General features: G+C 53.1%; 1 protein-coding gene across 1 annotated transcript; it reads right to left on the bottom strand.

Annotated features, from left to right (window-relative positions):
* Positions 1 to 1,217: 1,217 nt before the first annotated feature.
* Positions 1,218 to 1,596, bottom strand: SNN (stannin). The gene has a single exon (XM_060260707.1). The coding sequence runs from the start codon at positions 1,509 to 1,511 to the stop codon at positions 1,248 to 1,250; it is 264 nt and encodes an 87-aa protein (XP_060116690.1). The 5' UTR covers positions 1,512 to 1,596; the 3' UTR covers positions 1,218 to 1,247.
* Between the last annotated feature and the right edge of the window lie 15,910 nt (positions 1,597 to 17,506).

Genomic DNA, 17,506 nt, shown 5'->3' with positions numbered 1-17,506 from the left:
ATCCCCTCCCCTCCTGAAGGGCTTCCAGAGATGGTTTTGTTCACTGCCAGCCAAGCTGGGGGGAGGGGGCAACGGGAGTCCAGAGGGGTGCTTCATAGCTGCCCCTCTTTCTGGCCCTGGGAGGGGAAGGAGCCCTTTGGGGAGAAGGGAAGGGGGCTGGAGATATTCACGAAGAGAAGCAGAACAGAGAGAACAAGAGCGGAAGAAGGAGGCCTCCCCGCATGAGGTCATCCTCCCAGGCCCCCTTTTTAAGTTATTTACAGAAGCCCTCTCTTTTACAAAAAACGCAAGGCTTTTTCACCTACAAAACACACCAAGATCTATACAGCAGTGAGAAATCCACAAGACTGGCGCGCAAGAGGCCTGCCGCCAGGGGTGCATGGGAACATCTGGGCACAACCAGCTAAGGTAGGGACTAGTTACATGAATGCCACTGTGAGGAGGCAAGGGAAAAGGACTCTTCCCACCCTCTGCTGAAGGCTCCCCAAGCAGGCTCGCTCTGCCACCCCCAAGCCCCCCAGAAGCCTTCCAGCAACTTTGCCATCATGACTTCGGAGCGAGGGGAGGGGGCTTACCAAGCCAAAAGCAATCCCTTTCCCCGTGCGAGGTCTCCCCCCCTCCCCAAATATTAAAATCAAGCTGCATTCCAGAAAGGGTGAGTTTTTCAGCTGCAACACCCCAAAGAAAGCTCACCCCTCAGTTTCCGCTGCTACAAAAGTTTCCCTACATACACCCCCTCCCCCCCGGGGTTTGGAGAAATCCCATCGGCGGTCATGCGTCTCCTCACCCCAAGACCCCTGCTCACGTGAAGGGTATTCGTGCCGCTCCCCTATGCCGTGGAACAGGCTAGAAATACACTCCCGCACACACACCCCTCCTATGTACACGCGCGCACAGGTTCACAGTTGTGTTCAGTTCACATTTCAAGGGGCTGGTTCCGTCCCTAAGAGGCTCAGTGGAGAATTCAAGTAACAGGCAGAGCCGGCCTTGGTTGGAGACGCTGCAGCTGCCCTGGCTTCCGTCCACTGCCGGCAATGGACCTTCCGCTACGGGAAAAAGATGACGACTCGGGCAGTCCCAGAGCAACCAGGAACCTCAGCAGCCTCAGTGCACTGCAGATCCACAGGCAGCCCAAAATGTCACCTCAAGCCCCCGACTTCTGGACAGAGCGGTGTCCCCCGCCTGGGTCCTTGCCAGGGTCCCCTCCGGCTCCAGCCATCGGGGCCCCCTCTCCCCTCCACGGCCAGTTAGCTGTGGGCCTCCGTGCCGTTGGGCGTGAGCTTGGCTTTCCTCTCGGTGCAGGGCCCGCGGGCTGAGTACTGCACCAGCAGGAAGGGCTCCTTGGTCTCCCCTTCGCCCACGATGCTCTCCTCGTCCTCCGACTGGCCGATCCGCTGCAGCCGCAGGTAGCACCAGCAGCCCAGGATCAGGGCGCCCAGCGCTGCAATGGCGATCAGGATGACGATGACCGTGACCACCCCCGTGGTGGGGCTGTGGTCCATGATCGACATGGTCGGCTCTGGAAGTGGGAGGGGCCCGCAGCGGTCAGTGGCCGGAGAGCTTCAGCCGCATCGCAGCACCTGGAAGGGCAGAAACAGGAGACCATTAGGGAATTGACCCCCAGGGAGGAGCATCAAAGAAGAAGACAACAACTGCAGATGTATACCCCGCCCTTCTCTCTGAATCAGTCTCAGAGCGGCTCACAATCTCCTTTACCTTCCTCACAACAGACACCCTGTGAGGTAGATGAAGATATTGGATTTATATCCCGCCCTCCACTCCGAAGAGTCTCAGAGCGGCTCACAATCTCCTTTCCCTTCCTCCCCCACAACAGACACCCTGTGAGGTAGATGAAGATATTGGATTTATATCCCGCCCTCCACTCCGAAGAGTCTCAGAGCGGCTCACAATCTCCTTTCCCTTCCTCCCCCACAACAGACACCCTGGGAGGTAGATGAAGATATTGGATTTATATCCTGCCCTCCACTCCGAAGAGTCTGAGCAGCTCACAATCTCCTTTCCCTTCCTCCCCCACAACAGACACCCTGTGAGGTAGATGAAGATACTGGATTTATATCCCGCCCTCCACTCCGAAGAGTCTCAGAGCGGCTCACAATCTCCTTTCCCTTCCTCCCCCACAACAGACACCCTCGGAGGTAGATAAAGATATTGGATTTATATACCGTCCTCCACTACAAAGAGTCTCAGAGCGACTTCACAATCTCCTTCATCTTCCTCCCCCACAACAGACACCCTGTGAGGTAGATGAAGATACTGGATTTATATCCCGCCCTCCACTCCGAAGAGTCTGAGCAGCTCACAATCTCCTTTCCCTTCCTCCCCCACAACAGACACCCTGTTGGATTTATATCCCACCCTCCACTCCGGAGAGTCTCAGAGCGGCTCACAATCTCCTTTCCCTTCCTTCCCCCACCACAAGAGACACCCTGTGAGGTGGGTGAGGCTGGAGAGGGCTCTCACAGCAGCTGCCCTTTCAAGGACAACCTCTGCCAGAGCTATGGCTGACCCAAGGCCATGCTAGCAGGTGCGAGTGGAGGAGTGGGGAATCAAACCTGGTTCTCCCAGATAAGAGTCCCCACACTTAACCACTACACCAACACTGGTTCTCAGTGGGCATCAACTACAAGCGGAGCTCTTGGGTATCCACATGTGGCTCACAGTATCCCCATCAATGCAAGACAGATTGGTGGAGGGGGGGAGGGATTTGTGCTCTCATGAGCGGGGTGGGAAATGCTATCAAATCAGAGCCAACGTATGGTGACCTTGCAGGTGTTCAGAGGTGTCTTGCCCTGACCTGGTTCTGCATAGCAGCCATGGACTTCCCCAATGCCCTCCCACCTCAGTCACCTTCAGTAGCATTAAAGGAGAGATAAAAGAGAGGGGGGGGAATAGATGTACACACAAATAGATAAAACATGCCAACATGAGTCAAGACAAAAGAACGGTCTAAAAGGGTCTAAAATCTGTACACAAATCAGTCTAATACAAATTTAAACTACAATACATGACTGCGTAGAAGAGCAGCCTGCAAAACCTTTGCCACAGCATCAAGGACTATCCAAGTACTAACCAGGGTTGGCCCAGCTTAGCTTCCGAGATCTGAAGAGACCAGGCCATTGAGGGTGGGCGGGAGAAGTTCGGAGGTGGTTTGCCATCGCCTTCCTCTGTGCAGCCGGGGCTCTCTCATCCAAGGACTAGCCTGGGCCAACCCTGCAGCTTCCAAAATTGGGCTAGCCTGGACCATTTGGGTCAGGGCTGTTCTCTTGTACCCCCTCCAAAAGAGAGAGAGAGAGAAAGAGACTGCACTGCAGTGCAGGAATCACCTGGGAAGCATTCTGCTTCCAGCCTGTTGGGAAGGTTCCAGCCACAAGATTTGGACATGCAGATACAAGCCTGCAGTCCCACCACTCTGGAGAACCGCAACAGATCTTCTTGAAGGATTTTGGAATGCTGCTTCCCCCTCTGAGCGCTCCGGCTGCAGGGGAGCCAATCCAGCCCTTTTATGGTGCAACCTGGCCTCATTATCCCCACTGCAGGATGCATGCGGCAGGGTCTGCCCTCCTGTTCTAAAAGCCAAGAGCTATTTCATACTTCCAGTCCATCCTGGTTGCCACAGTCTGTCTAGAGGAACATCAGGCAGCGACCAACAGGAAGTGGAGACCAGGGCCCGGCCTTTGCAGTCTCCCAACATTCCCAGTTTGCAGGGAAACCCTCTCTCCCAGGCAACTGCGGCAGCAACCCGGCCTGCCCAGTTCTCAAGGGGAGGGCTCAATAAAGATGGATTGACTCAGTGAAGGAAACCACAAGGGCCTCCACTGGCAAGACCCGGTAGGATGCTTTGGAGGACATCCATTCACAGGCGCCGGCCTAATTCAGAAGCGGCTGCACGCAGCACCCAGACAAAGGAGGAGGCAAGGTCTACAGCTGGTGGGGGCCAAACTTGCTTAATGTAAGAGCCACACTGAATAAGTGTGAGATGTTTGAGAGCCACAAGAAATGAACATCAGATGTTTGAGAGCTGCAAGGGAGGGAGGCAGGCAGGCAAATAGATGGAGGAGGGAGAAAGCAACTTTAACATTAAATGCATTCTCTAAGCCACTGGCTGGCTTGACTTGGAAAAGTGATTTAAACAGACAAATGCCTTTTCCAAGCTGGCTAGAGAGAGCCACAAAATATGTGTAAAAGAGCCACATGTGGCTCCCAAGCCACTCCTGTTCTAGAGGAAACTCTAGCAAAGCACCGCTCCTAACCCAGAGAGAGAGGGAGACCTCTCCTTTTGGGGATCAGCTGCTCCCCCAAGCGTGGCACCATTCATGGTCAGGCTGTGGCTTGAAGGACAGAAGTCGACGCATGCGTCTGAAGTGCTGCACCGCTTCCAGCACGCGGCTCACAGGCCCAGATCCCCTGGGCTCCCCTAAATGTGCCATCAGCTCTTTACATACCTGCCTGCTTGCTCCGCCAGCCCGTCACCTTCTGCTGCAGCCAGCCCTCTCCTCTGCCCACCCTGAATCCTTGCGATGTAGGAGCTGAACTGCAGGGGCAAAGCCCTATGGCGCACTCACTCCCCCCCTCCAGGTCCCAAAAGCAGGCCTTTCGCCTGCCACCAGCAGCCTTTCTTTTTCAAAAAACCCACGGAGCTCTTTTGGCATTTCTGCAGCAATAGATTGAATCAGGCCGTTCTGCTGGGAGACGCTTCACAGAGTCTCACTTTTCACTTGTTCCAAACATTTTGAGGGATTCTCAGAAGTGAGGCAAGCCACGCACCACTGGGCAGATTTCTCACCTCCACCTGCCTAGACTCAGCAGGCCCCCACTTTGGAACAGCCATGTGGTTATTTTATCACTTTAGAACGTTTTTGTGCCACCTTTCAGCCCAATCAGGGCCCCTGGGGTGGCACACAGAATTACCCTTTAAAGGTCTGAACGATTACAAACAATTACAAATATTAAAGGGATGGTGGCTCAGTGGTAGAGCATCTGCTTGGTAAGCAGAAGGTCCCAGGTTCAATCCCCGGCATCTCCAACTAAAAGGGTCCAGGCAAATAGGTGTGAAAAACCTCAGCCTGAGACCCTGGAGAGCTGCTGCCAGTCTGAGTAGACAACACTGACTTTGATGGACCAAAGGTCTGATTCAGTAGAAGGCAGCTTCATACATTCACATGTCTAAGGGGAGGGACGGTGGCTCAGTGGTAGAGCATCTGCTTAGGAAGCAGAAGGTCCCAGGTTCAATCCCCAGCATCTCCAACTCAAAAGGGTCCAGGCAAATAGGTGTGAAAAACCTCAGCTTGAGACCCTGGAGAGCCGCTGCCAGTCTGAGCAGACAATACTGACTTTGATGGGCCAAGGGTCTGATTCAGAAGGCAGCTTCATAGGTTCTGTTATTAAGGGAGGGAGGGTGGCTCAGTGGTAGAGCATCAGCTTGGTAAGCAGAAGGTCCCAGGTTCAATCCCCAGCATCTCCAACTCAAAAGGGTCCAGGCAAGTAGGTGTGAAAAACCTCAGCTTGAGACCCTGGAGAGCCGCTGCCAGTCTGAGCAGACAATACTGACTTTGATGGGCCAAGGGTCTGATTCAGAAGGCAGCTTCATAGGTTCTGTTATTAAGGGAGGGAGGGTGGCTCAGTGGTAGAGCATCTGCTTGGGAAGCAGAAGGTCCAAGGTTCCATCCCCAGCATCTCCAACTCAAAAGGGTCCAGGCGAGTAGGTGTGAAAAACCTCAGCTTGAGACCCTGGAGAGCCGCTGCCAGTCTGAGCAGACAATACTGACTTTGATGGACCAAGGGTCTGATTCAGTAGAAGGCAGCTTCATAGGTTCTGTTATTAAGGGAGGGAGGGTGGCTCAGTGGTAGAGCATCAGCTTGGTAAGCAGAAGGTCCCAGGTTCAATCCCCAGCATCTCCAACTCAAAAGGGTCCAGGCAAGTAGGTGTGAAAAACCTCAGCTTGAGACCCTGGAGAGCCGCTGCCAGTCTGAGCAGACAATACTGACTTTGATGGGCCAAGGGTCTGATTCAGAAGGCAGCTTCATAGGTTCTGTTATTAAGGGAGGGAGGGTGGCTCAGTGGTAGAGCATCTGCTTGGGAAGCAGAAGGTCCCAGGTTCAATCCCCAGCATCTCCAACTCAAAAGGGTCCAGGCGAGTAGGTGTGAAAAACCTCAGCTTGAGACCCTGGAGAGCCGCTGCCAGTCTGAGCAGACAATACTGACTTTGATGGACCAAGGGTCTGATTCAGTAGAAGGCAGCTTCATAGGTTCTGTTATTAAGGGAGGGAGGGTGGCTCAGTGGTAGAGCATCAGCTTGGTAAGCAGAAGGTCCCAGGTTCAATCCCCAGCATCTCCAACTAAAAAGGGTCCAGGCATAGGTGTGAAAAACCTCAGCTTGAGACCCTGGAGAGCCGCTGCCAGTCTGAGGAGACAAGGCTGACTTTGATGGACCGAGGAGGGTCTGAATCAGTAGAAGGCAGCTTCATATGTTCAAAAATTATAAAGTAATTCAGTAAAAACCCTAAATAACACCAGAAACAGGCCAATCACCATTACTGAGTGTATGCCAAATGAAATGAAAAAAAAATCTTCACCTACTTGTGGAAGACACACCAGTAAGGGAGAGACTCACTAGCTTATGCTGCTCTGGAAAGCATTATAAACTCTCAATAAATAAGACAAATTAATCAAGCATCCCCCACCCCCCAACACTGACAAAACCCCCAAACATTTTGACAGCTAAATCTTTGCCTTTCAGCCCACTTCTAATCCCCCCCCCCAACACAGTAACTAGGAGTGCAAAAGCCACAGACAACCACCCTGGGAAGACCTGCAGCCCCCCCCCCCCAAAATGACCAAGCATTTCTCTTTCTACCTGAGTTCAACCAGACCTGCTTACAGCATGCAGAGCACCAGCTTCGCCAGAGAAGACCATGTGGCATCACTACATGGGCACCTGTTTACAGTCAACCACTACTGCCGCAAGATCCGAAGCGGGACTCCTCCAAACGGAGTCCTCCTTCACTCCAGGGACGGTGTCTGAGCGTAGCCAGGCTTTGGATCCTGCTACGTCTCGCCACCCCTGCTGGAAGCACTGCAGAAAGACAGCTAAACCTCTGGAGAAGCGTCTGCGAGGTGGAGGCTTTTAGAAAGCCATGACCAGCGAGGAGGGGCGGGAGGAGGTGGAAGCAGAAAGGGGAGGAAAACCTGCTCTGTTTCCTGCCGGCAAGAGCCACCTCCCTCTGTGTCACGCGGGATGGAAGGGAACGGATCTGCTAGGCTCTCAAGGACGCTGACCATCAACACAGCAGAGTTTTTCCACACAAAGACGTCGCTGCCAGGCTGTTACCTCCCAAGCAGACCATCCCTTCTCTTTACCCCCATCCACAGACTACCACCCATATGAGGAAACAGGCTGATTCAGTAGTGCATCAAATGAAGAGCCCTGCTGGATCAGACATAAGAACATAAGAACATAAGAGAAGCCATGTTGGATCAGGCCAACGGCCCATCAAGTCCAACACTCTGTGTCACACAGTGGCAAAAAATGTTATATACACACATACACTGTGGCTAATAGCCACTGGTGGACCTGTGCTCCATACACTGTGGCTAATAGCCACTGATGGACCTGTGCTCCATATTTTTATCTAAACCCCTCTTGAAGGTGGCTATACTTGTGGCCGCCACCACCTCCTGTGGCAGTGAATTCCACATGTTAATCACCCTTTGGGTGAAGAAGTACTTCCTTTTATCCGTCTTAACCTGTCTGCTCAGCAATTTCATCGAATGCCCACGAGTTCTTGTATTGTGAGAAAGGGAGAAAAGTACTTCTTTCTCTACTTTCTCCATTCCATGCATTATCTTGTAAACCTCTATCATGTCACCCCGCAGTCGACGTTTCTCCAAGCTAAAGAGCCCTAAGCGTTTCAACCTTTCTTCATAGGGAAAGTGCTCCAGCCCTTTAATCATTCTAGTTGCCCTTCTCTGCACCTTCTCTAAAGCTATAATATCCTTTTTGAGGTGCGGCGACCAGAACTGCACACAGTACTCCAAATGAGACCGCACCATCGATTTATACAGGGGCATAATGATACTGGCTGATTTGTTTTCAATTCCCTTCCTAATAATTCCCAGCATGGCATTGGCCTTTTTTATTGCAAACGCACACTGTCTTGACACTTTCAGTGAGTTATCTATCATGACCCCAAGATCTCTCTCTTGATCAGTCTCTGCCAGTTCACACCCCATCAACTTGTATTTGTAGCTGGGATTCTTAGCCCCAATGTGCATTACTTTGCACTTGGCCACATTGAACCGCATCTGCCACGTTGACGCCCACTCACCCAGCCTCAACAGATCCCTTTGGAGTTCCTCACAATCCTCTCTGGTTCTCACCACCCTGAACAATTTAGTGTCATCCGCAAACTTGGCCACTTCACTGCTCACTCCCAACTCTAAATCATTTATGAACAAGTTAAAAAGCATGGGACCCAGTACCGAGCCCTGCGGCACCCCACTGCTTACCGTCCTCCACTGCGAAGACTGCCCATTTATACTCACTCTCTGCTTCCTATTACTCAGCCAGTTTTTGATCCACAAGAGGACCTGTCCTTTTACTCCATGATTCTCAAGCTTTCTAAGGAGCCTTTGATGAGGAACTTTATCAAAAGCTTTCTGGAAGTCAAGGTAAACAACATCTATCGGGTCTCCTTTGTCCACATGTTTGTTCACCCCCTCAAAGAAATGCAATAGGTTAGTGAGGCAAGATCTTCCCTTGCAGAACCCATGCTGAGTCTTCCTCAATAACCCGTGTTCATCAATGTGCCTACTCATTCTGTCCTTGATAATGGTTTCTACCAACTTTCCCGGTATTGAAGTCAGACTGACTGGCCTGTAGTTTCCCGGATCTCCTCTGGAATCTTTTTTAAAGATGGGGGTGACATTTGCTACCTTCCAGTCCTCAGGAATGGAGGCAGATTTCAATGAAAGATTACAGATTTTTGTTAGAAGATCCACAAGTTCAACTTTGAGTTCCTTCAGAACTCTCGGATGTATGCCATCCGGACCCGGTGACTTATTAGTTTTTAATTTGTCTATCAGTTGTAGGACCTCCTCATTTGTCACCTCAATCTGACTCAGGTCTTTCAACACCCCTTCCAAAATTAGTGGTTCTGGGGCGGGCAAAAAGTTCTCGTCTTCTACAGTGAAGACGGAGGCAAAAAATTCATTTAGCTTTTCAGCCATTTCCCTATCCTCCTTCAGTAATCCTTTTACCCCATGGTCATCCAAGGGCCCCACTGCCTCCCTGGCTGGTTTCCTACTTCTAATATATTTGAAGAAAGTTTTATTGTTGGTCTTTATGTTTTTTGCAATATGCTCCTCATAGTCCCTTTTTGCCTGCCTGATCACAGTCTTGCATTTGATTTGCCACAGCCTGTGTTCCCTTTTACTAATCTCACTTGGACTGGTTTTCCACCGCTTAAAGGAGTCCTTCTTACCTTTTACAGCTTCCATTACTTTATTTGTTAACCACGCAGGCCTTTTCTTATGCCTGTTTGTGCCTTTCCTAACTTGTGGTATGTATTTTATCTGAGCTTCTAGGATTATAGTTTTAAATAGCGTCCAAGCTTTCTCAAGGGTTTTGACCGTATGTACCTTTCCTTTCAGTTTCTTCCTCACATGCCTCCTCATCTCAGTGTATTTACCCCTTTTAAAGTTAAACGTGGTTGTGGTGGTCTTTTTGGACAACTCCCTATTTATACAAACGGTGAAATCAATAACATTATGGTCACTGCTCCCAAGCGGCGCAATCACTTTTACATCTCTCACCAAGTCTTGGGCATTACTTAGGACCAAATCCAGGATCGCCCCACCCCTGGTAGGTTCTGAGACCATCTGCTCCATAGCACAGTCATTGAGAGCATCAAGAAACTCAATCTCTTTCTCTCGACCAGAACACATATTGACCCAATCAATCTGCGGGTAGTTAAAATCACCTATTACAACACAGTTTTTACGTTTAGCCGCTATCTTTAAGCCTTCCATCATATTATAATCGTCCTCTCTCTTTTGATTTGGTGGGCGATAACAAACTCCCATAGTTAAATTTCCTTTTGGGCCCTCTATTTCAACCCAAAGCATTTCTAAAAGTGAATCTAATTCTCTGATCTCAGCCTTACTGGACCGTATATCCTCTCTGACATACAGAGCCACCCCACCTCCAACCCTTCCCTCCCTATCCTTCCGATATAGCTTATATCCAGGAATCACCGTGTCCCATTGATTCTCCTCATTCCACCAAGTTTCTGAAATTCCCACAATGTCTATGTTTTCTCCCAGCACTAAACATTCCAATTCACCAATTTTACTTTGAACACTTCTAGCATTTGCATACAAACATCTATAATTTCCCAGGCGAGCTAGGCCCGCCACCTTCCTCCTGCCGCCTCGAGACACTGGCAGACAGTCCATATTGTTTGTCACCTTCACAGTGGACAACTCCGGTCCGTTACCCGGTAGAAAAATAGCAGCTAACCCTTCATCTCTTTGAGACGAGTCCTCCCGAACCAGAGACATTTCATCTCCTGTCGGCTTTCCCCCAAGATTTAGTTTAAAAACTGCTCTGCCACCTTTTTGATTTTAAGCGCCAGCAGCCTGGTTCCATCCGGGGACAAGTGGAGACCGTCTCTTTTGTACAGCTCCCGCTTGTTCCAGAAAGCATCCCAGTGCCTAACAAACTTAAACCCTTCCTCCTTACACCATCGTCTCATCCACACATTGAGACTTCTAATTTGTGCCTGTCTCTCCTGCCCTGCACGTGGAACAGGTAGCACTTCCGAGAAGGCTACCTTGGAGGTCCTGGCCTTAAGTCTCCCGCCTAGCAGCCTAAATTTTTCCTCCAGGACCTCACGACTGCATTTCCCCACATCGTTGGTGCCAACATGCACCACGACCACAGGCTCCTCCCCAGCACTGTCTATCAGTCTATCTACTACACGCGTAATGTCCGCTACCTTCGCACCAGGCAGGCAAGTCACAATACGGTCAGTACGCGGTTTCGCCACCCGGCTGTCTACTTGCCTAATGATCGAATCACCAACTACCAATACCCCCCCTCTCCCCCTGCTCAGGGATGGTTCCTTGGCGCGAAAGGATTCCCGCTCACCGACCGAAGAAGAGGTCCCTTCTGAGGGCGCATTCCCCTTATCCTCAGCACGGTGCCCTGTTCCCTCTCGACCCTCACGCTCTCTGGCAGCAACGGGGCTGCTACGTTCAGAGCGGGGCTCATCTAATACGCCCCCGAGAGTCTTCCCCAAGTGCCTAACTGACCGTCTCTGCTTCTCCAGGGCAGTCACCTCGGCCTCAAGGGTACGAACTCGTTCCCTGAGGACCAGGAGCTCCTTGCATCGAGCACACACCCAAGACTTCTGTCCTTTGGGCAGATAGTCATACATGTGACACTCAGTGCAAAACACTGGAAAGCCCCCAACCCCCTGCTGGCATTCTATCTTCATTGTATATATATATATATTAAAATATACAGTCCTCTTTAAATGCTGTTTAAGTGGCTCCCCTTCTGGCGGGTCAACTTACCTAAACTTACCTTATTGGGAACTTACCTTATTTGGAGAACAAGGAAGCCAGGGATCTGGGTTCCTGCTCCTTAGAGAGCCCCTAGGCGAAGAGCCACAGGCCAAGAGCCCTTTAGCTCTCGCCCTTCGGCTCGCGCCAAAGGCTCGCGCCTTTGGCAAGGCGCAGCTTAAAATGCAAAGAGGTGGAGCAGGGCACTCCTCAGCAATCACTCTCAATCAGCAGCAATCACTCTCAATCTCTTTCACCCTTAAGGCAGTCAACCAAACAAAGAGCAGTCAACCAAACAAAGAGCAGTTCCCCAGCTATCACACCTTAGAATTTTAGGCAGCCCCACAAACCTTAGAATGTAGTCCTTCAAAACTCAGAAATTCTCAGCAATTTCTCCAGCTGTCTCAGCTATCAGAGCTGCTCTGCTCTGCTCCTCCCAGACCTCTGTGATCAAACCAGTGAGACCAGGGAGGGTCCATCTAGTCCAGCCTCCTGTCTCACACAGTGGCCAGCCAGTTCATCTGGAGGGCCCACAACAGGGCAGAGAGGCTGAGGTCTTCCCCTGAGAAGATCATCAGAAGAGCCCTGCTGGATCAGACCAGTGGTGATCCATCTAGTCCAGCTTCCTGTTTCACACAATGGCCAGCCAGTTCCTCTTGAGGGCCAACAACAGGGCAGAGATGCCAAGGCCTTCATAAGAACATCAGAAGAGCCCTGCTGGATCAAACCAGTGAGGGTCCATCTAGTCCAGCCTCCTGTCTCACAGAGTGGCCAGCTAGTTCCTCTGGAGGGCCAACAACAGGGCAGAGAGGATGAGGCCTTCCCCTGAGAAGAGCATCAGAAGAGCCCTGCTGGATCAGACCAGGGAGGGTCCATCTAGTCCAGCCTCTTGTCTCACACAGTGGCCAGCCAGTTCATCTGGAGGGCCCACAACAGGGCAGAGAGGCTGAGGTCTTCCCCTGAGAAGATCATCAGAAGAGCCCTGCTGGATCAGACCAGTGGTGATCCATCTAGTCCAGCTTCCTGTTTCACACAATGGCCAGCCAGTTCCTCTTGAGGGCCAACAACAGGGCAGAGATGCCAAGGCCTTCATAAGAACATCAGAAGAGCCCTGCTGGATCAAACCAGTGAGGGTCCATCTAGTCCAGCCTCCTGTCTCACAGAGTGGCCAGCTAGTTCCTCAGGAGAGCCAACAACAGGACAGAGGCTGAGGCCTTCCCCTCAGAAGAGCCCTGCTGGATCAGACCAGGGAGGGTCCATCCACTCCAGCCTCCTGTCTCACACAGTGGCCAGCCAGTTCCTCTGGAGGGCCCACAACAGGGCAGAGAGGCCGAGGCCTTCCCCTGAGAAGAACATCAGAAGAGCCCTGCTGGGTCAGACCAGGGAGGGTCCTTCTAGTCCAGCCTCCCATCTCAACCAGTGACTGTCCAGTTCCTCTGCAGGGTGAAGAGACAAGGGTACAGAGGCCAAGGCCTTCCCCTGATGTTACCTCCAGACTCTGGGAGCAGAATCAGAAGCCCAACGGGAGGTGGAACAGGGGAGACATTTCTCCCCCCACCCCAAGAAGACTGGTACTGCTAACAGTTGTCTGCAGGACTCTGACCCCCTTTACAAGAGCTCCCCTCCCCTCTTCTCCTTGAGACTACAGCCCAGAAAGTTGTCAGTGGAGCTTCTGAGACTTGCAGCCCCAGAATGGTTGGCTCCAGCCTTGCAGCTCTGAAAGAGGAGAAAGCCTCTTGTGGGGGCAGGAGACCCCACTTTCCAGCCTCATTTAAGGGCACCACCCAGCTTGTGGGGCACAGGAGGCTCTTCCGCAAAGCCCACTGAAGAGCTACGGCAGCAGGAGAACCGGAAGGTGCAGGAATGCTCCGTTATGATTCTGGCCCCATGAAACCCTGGAGCAGAAAGAGGGCAGAACACTGCCAGACACGGGACTGGGCTTTCTGAGAATTCCCATTTAACAAACCACAGTCGAATTTCTAGCCCTTCAAGCTGTACAGAAAGGTGTGGAAGCAGAGGAGTTGTGAAGCTCCTTCCCTGGTACCGGTAAGTGGGGCTTGGGTGCCCTACATAGCTCAGCTCCTTGCCTGTTCTCCGAGACTACAAAGACACATCCCACACCTGTCTGCATTTGTTTATATAGGTCACTGAATTTGCACTGGAAAAGTTTGCTTCTCCGACGTGGAAAGCATGATCCTACAGGCTCCACCCTCAGAAATACGGTTGAGTCAGAGGTGCGGGGAGAACATGCGGGCCTCTGTCGCCGGCCAAATTTCCAGGGGTGACAGGCAGCCCTCCAAGAAAACATCTGGAACAAAAGTCCATCAGTGATAAACATCTGGAGCAGAGGTCCATCATTGGCCTCAGCGTATTGTTGGAACTCTCTGTCTGGGGCAGGGATGCTCTGTATTCTTGGTGCTGGGGGGGGGGGCCACAGTAGGAGGGCTTCTAGTGTCCTGGCCCCACTGATGGACCTCATGATGGCACCTGGGTTTTCGGATTACTGTGTGACACAGAGCGTTGGACTAGATGGGCCACTGACCTGATCCAACATAGCTTTCCTTATGTTCTTTTATCTGGGGCAGTGAAGCTCTGTATTCTTGGTGCTTGGGAGAGGGGAACAGTGGAAGGGCTTCTAGTGTCCTGGACCCACTGATGGACCTCCTGATGACACTTGGGTTTTTTGGCCACAGTGTGACAGCGTGTTGGACTAGATGGGCCATTGGCCTGATCCAACATGGCTTCTCTTATGTTCTTATGTCTGGGGCAGTGATGCTCTGTATTCTTGGTGCTTGGGAGAGGGGAACAGTGGAAGGGCTTCTAGTGTCCTGGCCCCACTGATGGACCTCCTGATGGCACTTGGGTTTTTTGGCCACAGTGTGACAGAGTGTTGGACTGGATGGGCCATTGGCCTGATCCAACATGGCTTCTCTTATGTTCTAAAGATCAGGCCAGAGCAGCCACAGGGAGCTCACTTTGCCCCCTCCCTGCCAGAACTAACTCCCCTAGACCACAGAAGCAAAAGAATGTGAAGGACTGATTTGGGGGGGGGGTCGTCTCTCCACACCAGGAAGACACCAGCCCCTGCTCCCAATGCACAGGCCTGCTTAGACCAACCGCTCCCCACTTGGGGTTGTGCAAACCTGAAGGGCTTGGGCTTGCCCCCCACATGGAGTTTCTGTCTGAACCAAGCCCCTCCAGAAAGAAGGGGGAAGCAACGAGCGCGTCTCTGTGGCCACCACATCTTTCCATGTGCTGCAGCACCTGCAGCTTGACTGGGCCAGGACAACTCGCCCCAATTAGAACTCCAGCCTGCGAAGGTTCCTCCACGGGGTGCCCCTCCCACTTGCTTATTCCCAGAGGGGCAGCCACGTTAGTCCACGGCTGCAAAATGGAGCCGGAACCCTGGGCCACGGGGTGCTGGAAGAAATGGGCTAGTTCTTCACGGGCGTCAGCTGCATTTCACCTGCTCACCACAGAACCCCTGGAAGATCTCGAGACAAACCAAAAAATGCAGCTGGGCTTTTTGTTGCTGTTTTTCCCGCCGGCCACCTGGCCTACCTGGCTGAGCGGTGGCGTCAAACAAGTCCCCCCCAGTAGAGCAGCTGGGAAAAGGGCAAGGAAAAACCCTCTCGTTAGGAAAGTGTGACACCAGGCGTTCTTCAGTGGCCATTGGAAAGAATGAGGAAGTGCAGCTGCCTCTATGGGCCGCAGGCGCTGAGACTCAAAATAGCCACCAGCCACGCGTGCGAATGAGGCACAGGACTGCTACAGCCCGCCCCCCGCCCCCCCCCCCCCCACACACACCAGTGTTCCCTCTGAGGTAGCGTGAGCCGGCTCACAGAGCTTTAGCCTCCAGCGCTCACATTTTGGTCTTTGCTCAAGACGGATGGCCCCTGAGCAAGCTAATTTATGCAGGAGCTCACAACTTTAATGCCAGGAGCTCACAAAGTAGAATTTTGGCTCCCAAGACTCTGCAGCTTAGAGGGAACATTGTCCCCCACAGACCTCAGGATCAGCGCCCCAGATGTAAAGATGCAGAATAGCTACATCCCAGAAGGGGACGGCTGACCCCAGGGCCCCAAAGGGGCACTCTTAGCCTCTCCCTGCTTTCTCTCACAAGGAAGCACCGTTCCTTCCACCCCAACCCCATGGAGACCTGTACGAGAGAGACTCCTTCAGGAACGCTGGTCTGAAACCAGCTCCACACAACACCCATGCCCCTCACTGGAAAGGGAAAGCAGGGATTCAAACACTCTGGGCAAACTGAGAGGGTCTGTGCTGTGGGACCAGTGGGAGGCACAAAATTTGCTTTAAAAGCACACACACACACACACCTCTGCAGCTAGCATTGGAAGGCCACAAAGCCTTCACCACAAGTTCCACGGCCACCTCCGACTTCAGGTGCAACAACTCAGCTGCCCATCAACCTAGAGGCCTTCCAAACGAGAAGCATTTTCAACCTGGACACCGAAGGGTTGGGTGGGGGTCCATGCCAGTCACACCTCTGGTGGGGGGGGGGGCAAGACTGCAGAGGGGCCAGCCAGCCTGGGTTGAAAGACAGCTGGTTCCCCCAGAAAGACACATCACCACCCGGTCTCTGAGACTAGGCAGGCCTATGCAGACAGAAGGGAGCCTGAACGCCAGCTGCTCACCACCTTCACCCCTCCAAAAAAGGGCGCCTGGGAAAATGGGCCGCCGATGCAGCTGATAAAGATGGTGCCAACCACACTCATTACCCGCCAGCACCCTCGCAGCCCAGCTCTGAAGGTGCCAAACAGTCTTCCCTGCCAGATCCCCATCACAGCTGGTAACCTGGGTGCAACCCACGTGGGCGTGACCACAGCCCTTCAAATCTGCCCCCTCCCAAGATGGCTGCAGCTGAGCGCCAGCAGTATCTCCAAGCGCCACATCTGCTTCCCTGGGGGAGCCGTTCCTTCCTCTTCCCCAGAGCAGGGCAGACGCCTCTTCCGTTCCCAAATCCCATCCAGCAGCTCTCTCCCATTTTGATCTGGATTCAAGAGCTCTCTCGCCCCAGTTCTTTGCCGTCTGCAAGGCAGAAATCAAGGCCTCCCAGCAGCCTCACGGAGACGTTAAGGAGTGTTTAAATAAAACAGGTCTGTGCAGGTGTTCTAAAATGATAACCGGAGTGCCCGGGGCACTCAACCCAGCCCTCTCCTCCCCCAAACCCCAGGGCTGGTCAGGGAGGCCTGAGAAAGAGGGAAGACCCCCAGGGAGGTCCCAAAGAATCAGCCCCCCTTCTCTGACCTCAGCTGGGTGACTGGGCAGTTTTGGGACCAGGTGGGGCCGCAGTTCAGGCTGGAACAGAGTCAGCAGCTCTTTCAAGAGCTGGGCAGCTGGGGGAGCAGGCAGCGTTCCCTCCAGGCTGAGCCTCCAGCTCACAGCTTTTGTTGCCTTAGCTCAGGAGAAATGGCCCCCGAGCACCCAAATGGATGCAGCAGCTGCCAAGGTAGAAGAACGTTTGCTTAGAGGGAGCAGCGGCTCTGGGTACCCCCGACGGGGCACTGGGGGCAAAAGCCCTCCTTGCAAGTCAGAGGCGCCACGGCTGCTGCCCTGGAGGAGAATCCTGCCCGTCCATGGAGCACCACGCTCCCCCCCCCGCCTTTCCACGCAGGGCTGAACTGGAGGGGGGGTGGGGGGGGAGGGAGCATCAGCTGAACTCTGGGCCCCCTCCCCCCCCCGCAGCGCCCCTCGGAGGCCGCCTGTCCAAAGAGACCAACGCCTGAATCTGGGCAGGGGGGCGGGGGGGGGGGTGCAGAGAAGGCGGCCGCTCTCTCCTCCTGCAGGCCCGGGGGGGGGGGCGCGGCTGGAGGCAGCAGCAGCAGCAGCAGCAGGGCCGGGCGCTCCAGCCGCCTTCTCCCCCCCTCCTCGCCACGCGGCCCCCCGACGGCGGCAGCTGCT

The sequence above is a fragment of the Heteronotia binoei genome, chromosome 20, assembly GCF_032191835.1.
Source record: "Heteronotia binoei isolate CCM8104 ecotype False Entrance Well chromosome 20, APGP_CSIRO_Hbin_v1, whole genome shotgun sequence".
Taxonomy (NCBI): Eukaryota; Metazoa; Chordata; class Lepidosauria; order Squamata; family Gekkonidae; genus Heteronotia; species Heteronotia binoei.
Note: the sequence above shows the minus strand (reverse complement) of the source record. Positions and strands in the feature narration are given on the sequence as shown.

Excerpts from the sequence above, each read along its gene's own strand:
- SNN (XM_060260707.1), bottom strand. The coding sequence starts at position 1,511 with ATGTCGATCATGGACCACAGCCCCACCACGGGGGTGGTCACGGTCATC.